This window comes from Manihot esculenta, chromosome 15 (genome assembly GCF_001659605.2).
Source record: "Manihot esculenta cultivar AM560-2 chromosome 15, M.esculenta_v8, whole genome shotgun sequence".
NCBI classification, from domain to species: domain Eukaryota; kingdom Viridiplantae; phylum Streptophyta; class Magnoliopsida; order Malpighiales; family Euphorbiaceae; genus Manihot; species Manihot esculenta.
The window spans coordinates 30,952,743-30,969,940 of record NC_035175.2 but is presented as its reverse complement, the minus strand read 5'-3'; the positions used below and the strand labels follow the sequence as shown (position 1 = coordinate 30,969,940).

The following is a 17,198-nucleotide window of genomic DNA, read 5'->3' as shown; positions in this document are numbered from 1 at the left end:
ACCTCTGGCTGAAGCTCTAAAGACTCTGAAGCAGCTGACTCACTGCTGGGGTCCTCGGTTGCTGGGGTCCTCGGTTCCTCGGGTCCGAACCTACACAGGTGGACTCAAATAAGGGACCAAACATACATGAATATGACTCTAAAATACTCCCCTAAAACACCTTAAAACATCCATAGAAATCATGCAAAGTAGGGCTGAACAGGGCACTTTCGGCGGCAGGTTCGGCGGCCGAAAGTCCCTCCAGAGCCGAAAGTCATGCTCCTTCGGCGGCACTTTCGGCGGCCGAAGGTTCCCTCTAGAGACGAAACTCATGCATGTTTGGCGGCACCTTCGGCGGCCGAAACTCTCTTTCAAAGCTGAAAGTCCACTTTCGGGGGCAGGGTTCGGCAGCCGAAAGGCTTGCCTCACAAACAGGTTCGGCGGTCGAAAGTCCTTTCGGCTGCCGAACCTGGTTTCTCCCAAAAGGGCAGAAACTCAGCTCAACATGCATAAACGCCTCCCAACTTATTCAATCATGCATTTCCCTATTCTACAACATGCATACTCAAGCATACAAGCTCCTAGGGGCTTCAAACTATCCTAAACCCCTTCTACAACACATCAAACATGCATATCCAATATACATTGTTCATAAACGCACAGTAAACCCATAAACTCAACATAAATCTATACATGAAAGGAATTATGGATCTACTCTTACCTCTTGTAGAACGAGAGGAGAGACGATCCAACTCGGAGATGGGAGAGATCCGCTCTTTGGTCTCCAAGTTTCCAAAACTTGCTTCTTTGCTCAAAATCTTCAAAACACAGTTAAACTCATAAGAAAACATGAAAGATTTGAAGGAAAGGGCTCAAGATCGGTGAGGGACGGCGGAGAGCTCACCTTGGCCGAAAATGGGGAGAAAAGCTCGCCCGTTCGGACAAGGGGACCCTTTTTATAGGTGGCTGGCCAGGCCACTTTCGGGGGCCGAACGTGCCTCCGCATGCATGCCATGTTCGGTGGCCGAACCTGGACTTCCCTCACTTATGCCTTCGGGGGCCTAACGTGCCTCCAAAACGCATGCATGTTCGGCGGCCGAACTTGAGGTTCGGCGGCCGAACCTGGGTTTTCTTCCAAGGTTATTTTCATGCAAAAAATTCATTTGCTTTCATACTTAAAACCATAAAATACATTAAAACATTTTATGAAAATATGATTTTACCCTTCTAGAGGTCTCCGACATCCGAAATTCCATCGGACGGTAGGAATTCCGATACCGGAGTTTAGCCGGGTATTACATTCTCCCCCCCTTAAGAACATTCGTCCCCGAATGTTTCTCAACCAGCACATGTAAAGCATACAACATAACATACATATCATACACATAAACATACACATAGGAAGCAAAACACTCACCCTAGAAGAGATGAGGATATTGCTGGAGCATGGACTCCCGTGTCTCCCAGGTACACTCTTCGATGTTATGGTGATTCCAAAGGACTTTCACCATCGGGATTTCCTTGTTCCTTAGCTTTCTGATCTGGGTGTCTAGAATCCGTATTGGCTGCTCAACATAGGTGAGATCCTCTTGGATCTCCACATCAGGCTCACTAAGAACCTTGCCCGGATCTGACACAAATTTTCTTAACATAGAAACATGGAAAACCGGATGGATTCTCTCCATTGAAGCAGGCAAGTCCAGCTTGTACGATACATTCCCGATCTTTTGCAAGATCTCAAAGGGTCCGATGTACCGTGGAGCTAGCTTACCCTTCTTCCCGAACCGAATCACCCCTTTCATTGGAGACACCTTGAGCAATACCAAATCCCCCTCTTGAAACTCTACTTGCCTTCTGCGGACATCTGCATAACTCTTCTGCCTGCTCGAAGCAGTCTTGATCCTTTCTCTGATTATGGGCACCACCCTGCTGGTGATCTCTACTAGCTCAGGCCCTGCCAAGGCCCTCTCTCCAACTTCTTCCCAACAAACCGGTGACCTGCACTTCCTTCCATACAAAGCTTCATAAGGGGCCTGTAACGACCTGAAAATCGGACCGCTACCGGCGCTAGGATCCAGATCGGCTTAAGGCCGCCGGGACCCGTAGCAAGCCTGACATGCAACCTGTAAACCTGTTTAATCCCATACATGATCAACAATCATGCATAAAAATTTAAAACTTTTCTTTCATACATTCTATCATCCACCAAACTCAACCTGTGCATGCACTGAACATATACATAATCATAAACTTGACCCCTCTGAGGGATCTCATCAATGCCCTCAATGGGTGGCATAACAAGAGTTGAGTTGGCTAAACATGGACATCAATAACATTAAGATCATGTTTCAAAAGGAATTACATTAAACTATGGTCAAGCACACTTATAATCTCAATATCCTTACATTACATATCTATACATCATTATACAACCTGTCATGTCCACATTCTAACTATTACATACATATGACTTCATTACTCTTCTTGACTTCTCTGTCTAACCCGTACCTGCAAACCTGGGGAATTTGGGAGAGGGGTGAGCTACTAGAGCCCAGTGAGCAGAATAGTAAAGCATTTAAAACATATGATAACATGAAATGCATCACATCACAACTAATCATATCAAGGATGAACTTGTCACCATTTAGCCCTCTACATAATCCAATCATGCCAGGGGCGTAGTGCAGGCCACACCTGGTCTTTCTCTTATACATAACATAACATAACATACATAATCCATGATGCCGGGGGCGTAGTGCAGGCCACATCCGGTCTTTCTCTTACATAGTGCCAGGGGCGTAGTGCAGGCCACACCTGGACTTCCATATCATATCATCATGTCATAACATATGAGGGCTAATGGATCATTCAACATTCATCCACATCATCAACTTATTATGCAATGCAACATATTCGTGATTTCTAATGCAAGCATCCTAGAATATCACATGGCATCCGTGATGCATGAACATGCTCAAAACTGATTTATTTATTTATTTAAAACCATAAGAGTCATTCCACTCACCTCTGGCTAGCTCTGACAGACACAGAAGAAGCTGAACTCACTGCTGGGGTCCTCGGTTCCTCGGGTCCAAACCTACACAGGTGGACTCAAATGAGGGACCAACATACTATAACATAACTCTAAAAACATCCCCCAAAAACCCCCTAAAACATCTCAAAACATCCATGCAAGAACATGCAAAAGAAGGCTGGACAGGGCACTTTCGGCGGCAGGTTCGGCGGCCGAAAGTCCCTCCAGAGCCAAAAGTCAGGCAGGTTCGGCGGCACCTTCGGCGGCCGAAACTCCCAGACAGAGGCGAAACTCATGCATGTTCGGCGGCACTTTCGGCGGCCGAAACTCCCAGACAGAGACGAAAGTCTCCTTTCGGGGGCAAGCTTCGGCAGCCGAAGGCTGCCTCCACAAGAGGGTTCGGCGGCCGAAAGTCCTTTCGGCTGCCGAACCTGGTTTCTCCCAAAGGGCAGAAACTTGGTTCAAACATGCACAAATGCCTCCAAACTCAAACCATCATGCATTTAACTCAACCAAAACATGCATACAAGCTCCTAGGGGTTTCAAACTACCTTAAGCCCCAACTACAACACATCAAACACACATTACAAGCCACATTGTTCATGAACATACATTTATACCCATAAACATAACTATAACCTAAACATGCATTCTACCCCCATAGATCTACTTAAAACTTACTTAAAACATACAATGAGCTTAAGATTGGCTCTTACCTCTTGAAGATCGAGAGAGAGACGACCTAAAACTCGAAGGTGGGAGAGATTGGGTTCTTGAACCTCCAAGCTCCAAAACTTTGCTCAAAAGCTCAAATCTTCAAAACAAAGTTAAAACAAATGAAAATCTTGAAAGATTTAGAGGAAGAACATCAAAGATGGGTGAGGGACGGCGGAGAGCTCACCTTGGCCGAAAATGGGGAAAAAGCTCGCCCGTTTTCGGCTAAGGGACCCTTTTATAGTGGCTGGCCAGGCCACGTTCGAGGGCCGAACGTGCCTCCGCATGCATGCCATGTTCGGCGGCCGAACTTGAGGTTCGGCGGCCGAACCTGGACTTCCCTCACTTGTACCTTCAGGGGCCTAAGGCACACCCGAAATGCCTGCATGTTCGGAGGCCGAACTTTGAGTTTCGGCGGCCGAACCTGTGTTTTCCTCCAAGGTTATTTTCATGCAAAAACTCATTTCCTTTCTACTTAAAACCATGAAAAACATTAAAACATTTTATGAAAACATGTTTCTACCCTACTAGAGGCTTCCGACTTCCGAGATTCCACCGGACGGTAGGAATTCCGATACCGGAGTCTAGCCGGATATTACAGGGCCATCCCTATGCTAGCATGATAGCTGTTATTGTAGGCAAACTCCACCAAGGGTAGATGTTGCCTCCAAGAACCTCCAAAATCTAGCACACACATTCTGAGCATATCCTCTATTGTCTGGATGGTCCTCTCTGACTGTCCGTCAGTCTGGGGATGGAAGGCAGTACTGAAATCCAACCTGGTACCCATAGCACTCTACAGACTCCGCCAGAACTTGGAGGTGAACTGGGGCCCTCTATCTGACACTATAGACACTGGAACCCCATGCAGCTTGACAACTTCATCTACATACACCTGCGCCAATTTGTCCACAGAGTAGTTGCTCCTAACAGGGATGAAGTGAGCAGATTTGGTGAGTCTGTCCACAATCACCCATATGGAGTCTAATCTGTTGGACACTGCCGGTAACCCTACTACGAAGTCCATAGCTATATTCTCCCATTTCCATTCTGGAATCGGAAGTGGGTTCAACATTCCAGCCGGCTTCTGATGTTCCAGCTTCACCCTCTGACATACTTCGCATGCTGACACAAACTGTGCCACTTCTCTCTTCATAGCTGGCCACCAATAAACTCTTTTTAGATCCTGGTACATTTTGGTGGCTCCAGGGTGAACACTGTACCTGGCATTATGAGGCTCTCTCATAATGTCTCCCTTCAATCCTACGTCATCTGGTACACACAATCTGCTCCCATAGCGGAGGATCCCCTTGCTGTCGAATCTGAACTCACTATCCTTGCCTAACTGAACTGTCCTGGCAATCTTCACTAACTCTGGGTTCTCATGCTGTTTCTGAGCCACCTGCTCCAGAAACACGGGTGCCACTCTCATCTGAGCCAACAAAGCACCTGTACCAGACAACTCCAACTGTAGACCTTCATTCATGAGCTCGAAGAACTGCCTCACCACTGGCCTTCTCTCTGCTGAAACATGGGACAAACTGCCAAGTGATTTCTGGCTTAAGGCGTCCACCACAACATTCGCCTTATCCGGATGGTACTGAATCTTGCAATCATAGTCACTAAGCAGCTCTACCCATCTTCTCTGCCTCAGATTTAGCTCTCTCTGACTCAGGATGTACTGCAGGCTCTTATGATCGGTGAAGATCTCACATTTTACCCCATAAAGGTAATGCCTCCACATCTTGAGTGCAAAGATCACCGCTGCCATTTCTAGATCATGTGTGGGGTAATTCAACTCATGCTTCTTCAGCTGCCTAGAAGCATAAGCAATCACCCTTCCATTCTGCATCAGCACACAACCCAGTCCCACACGGGACGCATCGCAATAGACTGTGAAGTCCTCATTACTAGTTGGCAGAGCTAACACTGGTGCTGAAGTCAACCTCTTCTTGAGCTCCTCAAAGCTTTCTTCACACTGGTCGGTCCACACGAATCTTTGGTTCTTCTTAGTTAATCTGGTCATGGGAGCTGCAATCTTAGAGAAGTCTTGAACGAACCTCCCGTAGTAACCTGCCAAACCCAAGAAGCTCTTGATCTCAGTCACTGTGGTGGGTCTAGGCCAGTTAGCTACAACTTCCACTTTCTTGGGGTCCACCTCTATTCCATTTTCTGACACCACATGCCCCAAGAAGGAAATGCTCCTCAGCCGGAATTCAAACTTGGAGAACTTGGCATACAAGCCATGTTCCCTCAAAGTGTGCAGAACTAACCTCAGATGATGGGCATGCTCCTCTGCATTCCTGGAATACACTAAGATATCATCTATGAAGACAATAACAAAGTGATCCAGGTATTGGCTGAATACTCTGTTCATGAGATCCATGAATGCTGCAGGGGCATTGGTTAACCCGAACGGCATCACAAGGAACTCATAGTGCCCATATCTGGTCCTGAATGTTGTCTTTGGTACATCCTCTTCTCTTATCCTCAGCTGATGGTACCCCGATCTCAGATCTATCTTGGAGAAACAACCTGCTCCTGCTGGCTGGTCGAATAGATCGTCAATCCTCGGCAATGGGTACTTATTCTTGGTAGTGATTTTGTTCAACTGCCTGTAGTCGATACAAAGTCTAAGGGATCCATCTTTCTTTTTCACAAACAGCACTGGAGCACCCCAAGGTGAGGTACTCGGTCGGATGAAGCCCTTATCTACCAGCTCTTGCAACTGATCTTTCAACTCTTTCAATTCAGCTGGTGCCATCCTGTAGGGAGGGATAGAGATCGGTCTGGTTCCAGAAATCAATTCTATCTCGAACTCTATCTCCCTAGCAGGTGGTAAACCTGGCAGTTCATCTGGGAATACATCATGAAACTCACTGACCACAGGTACTGAGGCGGGCTCTCTGACATGACTGTCCAGCTCTCTCACATGAGCTAGGAAACCCTGACAACCCCTCCTGAGCAGCCTACAAGCCTGTAGGGCTGATATCAACCCTCTAGGTGTACCCCTTCTGTCTCCTCTGAAGACAATCTCTAACCCATCCTGACATCTGAACCTGACTACCTTGTCTCTGCAATCCAAGGTAGCACCATGGGTAGATAGCCAATCCATCCTTAGAATGACGTCAAAATCTGTCAAATCTAGAACCACAAGGTCGGCGGACAGGCATCTTCCCTCAACAAACACTGGACTACACTGGCAGACTGACTCTGCCACTGACGGGTCACACTTGGGTCCACTAACCCATAGAGGACACTCTAACCTGGAGACCATCAACCCCAACCTCTCGACGGCTCTCGGAGCAATGAAAGAATGCGATGCACCAGGATCCATTAAGGCATAAACATCAGAACAACCAATGATGAGATTACCTGACACCACGGTGTTGGATGTATTAGCCTCCTGCTGTGTCATAGTGAAAATCCGTGCTGGAGTAGACGGACCTTCACCTCTGAAACCCGCTGAAGAAGAGGCTGCTCCTCTCCCTCTACCTCTGCCACTGGCCTGAGTTGCTGCTAGAGCTACTGGCTGAGCTACACTGCCTGAACCTGTCTACTGGGACTGTGCCATAACAGCTGCTCTAGGACATTCCCGAGCCATATGTCCCTCTTGCCCACATCTGAAGCAGGCTTTGGACCCATAAAGGCACACTCCCTTGTGTGGCTTACCACACTTCACACATGCTACATTGTCTGCATTTGAGCTTGAGCCAGTTTCCAATCCCAGACTTGACTTGATCTTGCTCCAGAATTTGTTCTTCTTTGAATTGGCTTTTCCCCATTTTTTACTACCTGAACTCAGAGAAGAAGGGTCTAATCTCCCCCCTCCTGGCGTTTTGGAACCAGAAGGCTGTGCCACAGACTGCTTGACTTTTCCTTCAATGATTGCACTAGCCTCCATCCTCCGAGCCATATCTACAATGGCATGGAAACTCTCCCTCTCTGCTGACTGAATCAGGGAGGAATACCTGGAATGGAGCTTCATGATATACCTCCTTGACTTTTTCGGATCTGTATCCAGATTTTGCCCGGCAAACGGCAACAGCTCCAAAAACCTGTCAGTGTACTCATCTACACTCATTTCTTCCGTCTGCCTCAACTGCTCAAATTCAATCATCTTCAATTCCCTTGAACTGTCAGGGAAAGCCCATCCTGCAAACTCGTTTGCAAACTCCTCCCATGACATGCTATCCACCCTCGGGTTCACATAGTTTTTAAACCACTCACGGGCCTTCTTACATTTCAGTGTGAACCCAGCCATCTGAATGGCTCTACTGTCATCAGCCCCTATCTCATCTGTTATCATCTTGACCCTCTCCAGGTAGCTTCATGTAGCTTCATGTAGTCGGTCATCTTGACCTTGCTCCCTCCAGATGAGCTAGGTTTAGGCATTTGGATTTCTGGGACAGTAGGTGCTGCTGGCGGTGGAGAAGGTGCAGCATCCCCTGGGGTAGGGTTTGCTGGATTTGGATGGTAGGGTGGGGGTGGATACATAGGGTAATGTGGGTATGGTGAGTAGTAAGGTGGGTATGGCATGTGTGTGGGATAAGGATTAAAGCTAGGGTAATCCGATGTACCTCCCATCGAATACCCGGGATTTTGTGAAAAGGGTGGGTAGTAAGGTGGCTGCACAAATCCTGAGGCCTGAGTGCCTCCTTCGGATTCTCCCACTCCCTCTTCCGACAAACTTAATCTGAGACTGCCATCCCTCCTCTGATCCACATCCATCTGATCCCCCACATCCTCTGACATTGCACCTTGCACTGTTCCCCTCACTGATATGCTTCTACCCAGATCCAAAGACCTTATAGGGTCTCTTACTGCTCTTTCTCTGCTGGACCTACTTGACATTGCCCTAGGCAATGCAGGAGGACGGGCATCCGTGCCCTCGTCCTGGGGTGGTACTCCAGTCAATCTTGCAGATCGACGAGTTCCTCTCATCATATTTTCTGAAAAACAACACACATCACATAAACATTAGCGCTAAATGGTTTAGGTGCAAACACATGAACCCGCATCACATACATCACATATCATAGCATAACATTAATGCACATGCATATAATCATGACATTTCACATCATTCAAGACAGGACTCTACATCCTATCCTAGTGGACATGATCTTTCCTATTGTGCTTGACCTTCTATAACATCTATGAGCCCGACACTCTAGGTCCGACCATGTGAACCTAGGGCTCTGATACCACTCTGTAATGACCCGAAAATCGGACCGATACCGGCGCTAGGATCCAGATCGGCTTAAGGCCGCCGGGACCCGTAGCAAGCCAAATATACTTCCTGTAAACCTGTTTAATCCCATACATGATCAACACATACATAAAAATTTGAACTTTTCTTTTCATTCATTCACCAAACTCAACCTGTGCATGCACTATACATAGACATAATCATAAACATAACATTAACCCCCTCTTTGGAGTCTCATCAATGTTCCATGGGGTGACATCACATGAATCGAGTTTGGTTTGCATAAACATCATTAAAATCATGCACTCAAAGGGATTAACAACATACTAGGGTCAAGCACAATTCTATCCTCAATAATACCATTACATAACATTACTGTACTAAACATTACATTTCAACATTTATCATGTCCACTTCTAGCTATTACATGACCATGACTTTACTCTAGCTGACTTCCTGGTCTATCCCGTACCTGCAAACCTGGGGGTTAAGGGAGAGAGGTGAGCTACAAGAGCCCAATGAGCAGAATAATAAAACATCTAAAACATATGCCATTATGAAATGTGTCATATCACAGACAATTCACATCAAGGGTGAACTTGTCACCAAATAGTCCCAGCATCATTTCCGTGCCAGGCCGTAAAATGGGGTCCTGGTCTTCTTATCATATCATAACATTACTTACCATTGCCCCAGGGCCTCATCTGGCACCTGGTCTTCGCGTTCCATACCGTGCCAGGCCGTAGAATGGGGTCCTAGTTTTTCATACCGTGCCAGGCCGTAGAATGGGGTCCTGGTCTTTCCTCAGGGACTAATTGGATCATACAGCATTCACCCACATCCACAACAAAGAATGTAGTGCAACATATTCGTGGATTCTAATGCAACAACCTATTATATCACATGACATTCGTGATGTATGATTCATGCTAAAACTTTCATTAATTTGAAACATAAGGTTTATTCTACTCACCTCTAGCTGAAGCTCTAAAGACTCTGAAGCAGCTGACTCACTGCTGGGGTTCTCGGTTCCTCGGGTCCGAACCTACACAGGTGGACTCAAATGAGGGACCAAACATACATGAATATGACTCTAAAATACTCTCCAAAAATCCCCCTAAAACACCTTAGAACATCCATAGAAATCATGCAAAGGAGGGCTGAACAGGGCACTTTCGGCGGCAAGTTCGGCGGCCGAAAGTCCCTCCAGAGCCGAAAGTCATGCACCTTCAGCGGCACTTTCGGCGGCCGAAGGTTCCCTCCAGAGACGAAACTCATGCATGTTCAGCGGCACTTTCGGCGGCCGAAACTCCCTTCCAGAGCCGAAAGTCCACTTTCGGGGGCAGGGTTCGGCAGCCGAAAGGCTTGCCTCACAGACAGGTTCGACGGCCGAAAGTCCTTTCGGCTGCCGAATCTGGTTTCTCCCAAAAGGGCAGAAACTCAGCTCAACATGCATAAACGCCTCCCAACTTATTCAATCATGCATTTCCCTATTCTACAACATGCATACTCAAGCATACAAGCTCCTAGGGGCTTCAAACTATCCTAAACCCCTTCTACAACACATCAAACATGCATATCCAACATACATTGTTCATAAACACACAGTAAACCCATAAACTCAACATAAATCTATACATGCATTTATACTCCATAAAACCTCATAAAACTTACTTAAAACATGAAAGGAACTATGGATCTACTCTTACCTCTTGTAGAACGAGAGGAGAGACGATCCAACTCGGAGATAGGAGAGATCCGCTCTTTGGTCTCCAAGTTTCCAAAACTTGCTTCTTTGCTCAAAATCTTCAAAACACAGTTAAACTCATAAGAAAACATGAAAGATTTGAAGGAAAGGGCTCAAGATCGGTGAGGGACGGCGGAGAGCTCACCTTGGCCGAAAATGGGGAGAAAAGCTCGCCCGTTCGGACAAGGGGACCCTTTTTATAGGTGGCTAGCTAGGCCACTTTCGGGGGCCGAACGTGCCTTCGCATGCATGCCATGTTCGGCGGCCGAACATAAGGTTCGGCGGCCGAACCTGGACTTCCCTCACTTATGCCTTCGGGGGCCTAACGTGCCTCCAAAACGCATGCATGTTCGGCGGCCGAACCTGAGTTTTCTTACAATGTTATTTTCATGCAAAAAATTCATTTTCTTTCATACTTAAAACTATAAAATACATTAAAACATTTTATGAAAACATGATTTTACCCTTCTAGAGGTCTCCGACATCCGAAATTCCATCAGACGGTAGGAATTCTTATACCGGAGTTTAGCCGGGTATTACACCTGCAAACCTGGGGTTTAAGGGAATGGGGTGAGCTATTAGAGCCCAGTGAGCAGAATAGTAAAGCATTATATTTAAAATATATGATCTCATGGAATGCAACACATCACAAACAAATCACATCAAGGATGGAATTGTTACCAATAGTCCTCCACATGTCCTATAGTGCCAGGGGCGTAGAATGGGCCTCGACCTGGTCTTTCTCTTAACATAACATAGCATAACATAACATTCCATAAATACCAGGGGCGTAGAATGGGCATTGACCTGGTCTTTCTCTTAACATAGTGCCAGGGGCGTAGAATGGGTCTCGACCTAGACTTCATACCATCCACAACATATCATATCTCATCATATCATACGAGGACTAAAGGATCATCCAATATCCACCCACATCATCATCACATTATGCAATGCAACATATTCGTGAATTCTAATGCAAACAACCTAATATATCTCATGGCATTTGTGATGCATGTACATGCTCGAAATTTATTTGCTTTAAAACATAAAGATCCATTCTACTCACCTCAGGCTAACTTAGATGCAGCTATCTCACTGCTGGGTCCTCGGTTCCTCGGGTCCGAACCTACACAGGTGGACTCAAATGAGGGACCAAACATACATTAACATGACTTAAAATATTCCCCCAAAAACCCCCTAAAACATCACAAAACAATCATAGGAATCATGCAAAGGAAGGCTGGACAGGGCACTTTTGGCGGCCGAAAGTCCCTCTAGAGCTGAAACTCAGCCACTTTCGGCGGCACCTTTAGCTGCCGAAAGTCCCTTCCAGAGACAAAACTCATGCATGTTCGGCGGCACCTTTGGCGGCCGAAACTCCCCTCTAGAGCCGAAAGTCCAACTTTCGGAGGCAGGGTTCGGCAGCCGAAAGCTTGCCTCCACAGGCAGGTTCGGCGGCCGAAAGGGCCTTCGGCTGCCGAACCTGAGTTCTTCCAAAGTGGCAGAACTCAGCCTCCACATGCACATTTTGCCTCCCAAACCTTTCAATCATGCATTTAGCTATTCTACAACATGCATATACACTTCCATAAGCATATAGGGGTCTCAAACTATCCTAAACCCCAACAACAACACATCAAACAAACATAAACGACATACATTAACCATAAACTCAACATTTACCCTAACATCAATCAACTAACCTAAGCATGCATTTCTACCCCATAACTTCATAGAACTTGTTTAAAACATAGAATGAGCTAAAGATCTACTCTTACCTCTTGAAGATCGAGAGGAGAGACGACCTAAACTTGGAGAAATGGATGAAGATAACTCCTGGGTCTCCAAGCTTCAAATCTTGATCTTAGCTCCAAGAATCTTCAAAACCAAGCTAAACTCTTGTTAAAACTTGAAAGATCTAAGGAAAATCATCAAAACCAACCATGGGAGGGCATGGACTCACCTCTGGCCGGAAATGGGGAAGAAAGCTCGCCCATTTTTGGCCATGGGGCCTTTTATAGGTGGCTGGCCAGGCCACCTTCGGAAGCCGAAGGTGACTCCACATCTCATGCAAGTTCGGCGGCCGAACATAAGGTTCGGCGGCCGAACATAAGGTTCGGCGGCCGAACATAAGGTTCGGCGGCCGAACCTGGATTTCCCTCCATTGTCCTTTTCATTCAAAACTTGATTTCTTTCCTATTTAAAACCTTAAAATACATTAAAACATTTTATAAAAACATGATTTTACCCTTCTAGTAGTTTCCGACATCTGAGATTCCACCGGACGGTAGGAATTCTGATACCGGAGTCTAGCCGGGTATTACAGCGAGCCTATGGCAGGCAGAAACGAGGTTCAAGCTGTGGAAAATTGCCAGAAAATTCCAGAATGCGCCAGAAAGCTCCTAAACAGCCTCAACCAGTGTTAGACACGTGGAAAAATGTTAGTCACGTATTTTAGGGGGCCAAATAGCCCCAATTGCCTATAAATACCGCCAAATGAGGTTCATTTGTAAGTTTTTAAGTTTCAAACTTTTAGTCCAAGCTTTAGGCTTTTAGCCACAGAAAATTCTGCTAGGCATATTGTACACCTCCATTATAATTTTTCCATCACTTAGTGGATTTTCTCTTAGCCCCAAATACTCTTCCCATCTTGATTGCCTATTTACTTAGCTTCCTTTTGTGAGTGATTGTATAACTTCCACAACACCTTGAGGTTCAATTGCCCAAGGTTCTGCTTCTATTCTTGCTATGCACTCTTGTTAACCCGCTGTGAGGTTAACTTCTGCAAGAGGGGCTGACTTAGTTCGACAGACTGAGATAAGTGTGAGCTTTTTTTTTTAAATCATTCATAATTTTAAAAAATATTTTCAAATCATGCAAACTGAGAACTATTTCACGGATTCAGGGTGTAAAACTTGCTTGTTCGACAATATGACTGTCGAACAAGCAAGTTCGATACTCATAGTGCCGATAGCCTAGTTGTTCGACACTTTGAATGTCGAACAACTAGCTCTTGTGCCACATCAGTGCACTGGAGCTTACATGGCCGACACGCTGGCTCCGTCCAGCACCAAAGGTGTCACGGTCCTTAAGTAATCAATACACAATCGACCTAAAATTGGCTGGGCATGGGCATGGTTGTCCGACCTTTCCTTTTACGCGCCCTGCAGACCAGCCCGAGCTAAGTTTCTTTGCAACGCCTGGCCAAAGTCAATTTGGGTGTTGTAGTTCCTCCTTCTGGGCTTCCTAGCTTCTCTTGCCCTGGCACGCTTCCGAGCATCCGAGTGTTTTCTTGCCTTTACCTGCCACGTTGTGCATCTAGGCTATCTCTTGTCTTGTCCAGGCCTACCGAGCATCCAAGCTCCTTACACACGGTCTTCACAATGGTCGCCTGGTAGGTCTCCCTGCTTGTCAGCTCATCTTCAGCAGCTCGTCCACCAGGCAGGTCGTCTCACTAGTGCCAACATCAAAAGTGTCGCCTGACTTCAAGACTCTCGCTCGACCTTTAGAAATTGGTTGGACAACCTGCTAAGACGACTTGCTGGGTGGGACGAGCCGCCGAGCAGGCGAGTGCTATGAAGACCAAGTGCAAAATGCCCAGACGCTCGCATTGGAGAAGTAGCTCAAATGCTCGCACTAGAGAAGTAGCTCGGAAGCTCGTTAGGACTGAACAAGGCTAGAAAACACTCGGAAGCCTACCAAGCGCTGGACATGAATTTTCGACCAGACTGGTCTACGAGAAGCATACGAAGGAAGTGCACATAATTTTGTAAAATTATCTTTTATTTGTATTTTTTTCGGGACAATATTTGCATGGCATATTCAACACATTAGATGCCGAACATCCCATGTATGCAACTCTTTTGCGCTGATGTGGCACAAGAGCTAATTGTTCGGCACTCAAAGTGTTAAACTTAGCAAGTTTGACACCCTAAATCCTGAAAATAAATTCCAGCTTGCATGATTTGAAAATATTTTTAAATTATGGATGATTTTAAAAAACGCTCGCTAGGTGCCGCATGGGTCTGAGGTTCGAATCTGCCGTGTCCGTGACATTGAGCATGAAAAGTTGGTGGGATTTATCAGCTTCATCACCTATAGCTCAGGCATTCTTCTGGCATCACGGCGTTTGTTCGCTACGATTGAGAGTGGAAAAGATTTGGCTGATCTTGCCACGAACTTGTCAAGACGTCTCCCAACCCAGAAGGAGAACTTGGAGATTTAACCAAGCTACTACATGCAAAATTGAACGTTTGTAACAGTAATATATATAGAGCACGTATTCCAGTCTGTACATCCGACAAAAATAAATATTTTTTTTAAGAAGGATTTGTACACAGTACAGCGGGAAAAAAAGAATTCAGTTAAAAGGTAATGCATCAGCGAAATTGCGCTGATATTTCTCTGTGCAGAAGGATACGTTGGCAGGTGCATGAAAACACGAGTGAAGAATCTGTTGGTGGGCCCAAGCTGGGAGTGAAACTAGCAAAACGCGAACGAGGGATATGTTGGCAACTAAAACGCACCGTTTTATTAAGTGGTGCAGCACGCCGTTTCACACTTATATCCATAAAAATAAATTTTGACAATTTTTTTAGCAGGAAATTAGAGGTACGAAGGCATTTTTTCCTTATTAACAAAGCAGGTCCATTTTCAAAAATGGAAACTTTAATGCTTTTGCAATCTAGCACGAATTTTCTTTGTTAATAAAATGCACCAATAACCAAAAATTTCACACTCCAAGCATCTTTAGCATTTGGATTATTGCAAATGGATAAACTGCTAATGTGGCGTTAAATAGGAGAAAACAAAAAAGGAAAATTAAATTGCAAAAGTGAAACTGACCAACAATGAGTCATCTTCCTTTCCCATCCCAGATTCCCCAGTCTCAAATTATAGAGTGAACAATTCCCTTTGAATATTGTTAAGTGCTTCATCAAGAGGCCCTTGTTTGTACAAGCCGTCGAGCAAGATTTTGAAAGTTATTCTATCTGGCTGCTGACCATGATTGCACATGTTCTTGAAAAGCTCTAATGCAGTCTGGGACCTCCCTGCTTGCCACATGCCCTTTATAAGAGTATTGTAAGTAACAGAGTCAGGAACTAGACCTTTACGAGACATTTGACCAAAAATTTCTGTCGCTTCATCGATCCTTTTACACTTGCAATATCCATTAATTAAGATGTTGTAGCTGAATACATTAGCAAAGCCTCTGCTTACCATTAGATCAAATGCCTTCCTAGCCTCATCCACTTGGTTGTGGAGACAATATCCATTCATCAATGAACAATAAGTAACCACATTAGGCTTTATACCCCACTCAACCATCATGTTGAAAATGTCTTGAACCTTTGAAACCATGCCCTCCTTAAACAGATTGTCTATCAATATACTAAAGGTATAAACATCTGGCGATATATTCTGCACCATCATCTCATCCAGCAAGGACAAAGCTTGATTCAGTTCGCCGAAATTGCAAAGACCATGAATTAGGCATGTGTAAGTGACAACATTAGGTGAAACGCCTTTGTTCCTCATTTGAGAGAAGAGGTCCAATCCCTCGGCAACTAGACCATCCTTGCAAAGTTTATCAATGATTGTGCTATAGGTCACTGCATCTGGTTCACATCCTCTCTCAACCATTCCCTTTACCAATCCAATAGCCATATTTGTTTTCCCACATTTACACAGAGCATTTATCATCACATTGTAAGTATTAATGTCAGGTTGAAAACCTCTTGCAACAACATCATTGAAAAGTTCCACTCCTCTATTGATTTTACCCTCTTTACAGAGCCCATTAATTAAGGTATTAAATGTGACAATGTCAGGCTTCACTCCTAGTTTGAAGAATTTCCCCAAAATTGAGAAGGCAAAATCCACATTGTGTAAGCGGCAGTAGCAATTAATAAAGATGTTAAGGGAATAAACATCGTGTGAGATTCCTAACAACTCAATTTTTCTGAACAATGAAACCACCGTGTGGTATTGTTTTATTCTAACAAGAGCAGATAAAAATCGACCAAATTTATCAATAGAAGGTAGAGGACGCATAAGAATGATGTGATTAAAAGAAGCTAGGGCATCATCAACGTCTCTAAAAGAAGCAGAATAGAATTTAGATCTCAAGCTTGCATCTTTGTGTGCGCGCTTTGAAGTAGATCTAGAACTAGAAGAAGAATAGGAAGAACAAGTAAATAATAGGGTTGCAGAATGAATGATACCCATTAACAGTGGAGAGTGGAAGCTCCGGAAAGCTGAGGCTAACGAAATGGTTCTCGTTAAACTCAGTTTAGCCATGATCATCATCGGATTTCTGTAAAGTTGCAAGCTTTTACCGGAGTCGCGGAGAGGAGAAAAGGACAGTGAACAGTCTCGCGTTTCTCACTCAGCAGCTGCAAACTTTAAATACAGAAAAAAAAAAAAAAAATAGTCCCTGAATATTGCCATTATTAATAAGTCAGTCTCTACATTTTAAAAACCTATTAAAACGTCATTATATAATCAAA

At 45.1% G+C, this 17,198-nt stretch overlaps 1 protein-coding gene across 1 annotated transcript; it reads right to left on the bottom strand.

Moving 5' to 3' along the window:
- Window positions 1–15,582: 15,582 nt before the first annotated feature.
- Window positions 15,583–16,989, bottom strand: LOC110602088 (putative pentatricopeptide repeat-containing protein At1g12700, mitochondrial). Its single transcript, XM_021739511.1, has one exon. The coding sequence runs from the start codon at window positions 16,987–16,989 to the stop codon at window positions 15,583–15,585; it is 1,407 nt and encodes a 468-aa protein (XP_021595203.1).
- Window positions 16,990–17,198: the final 209 nt, after the last annotated feature.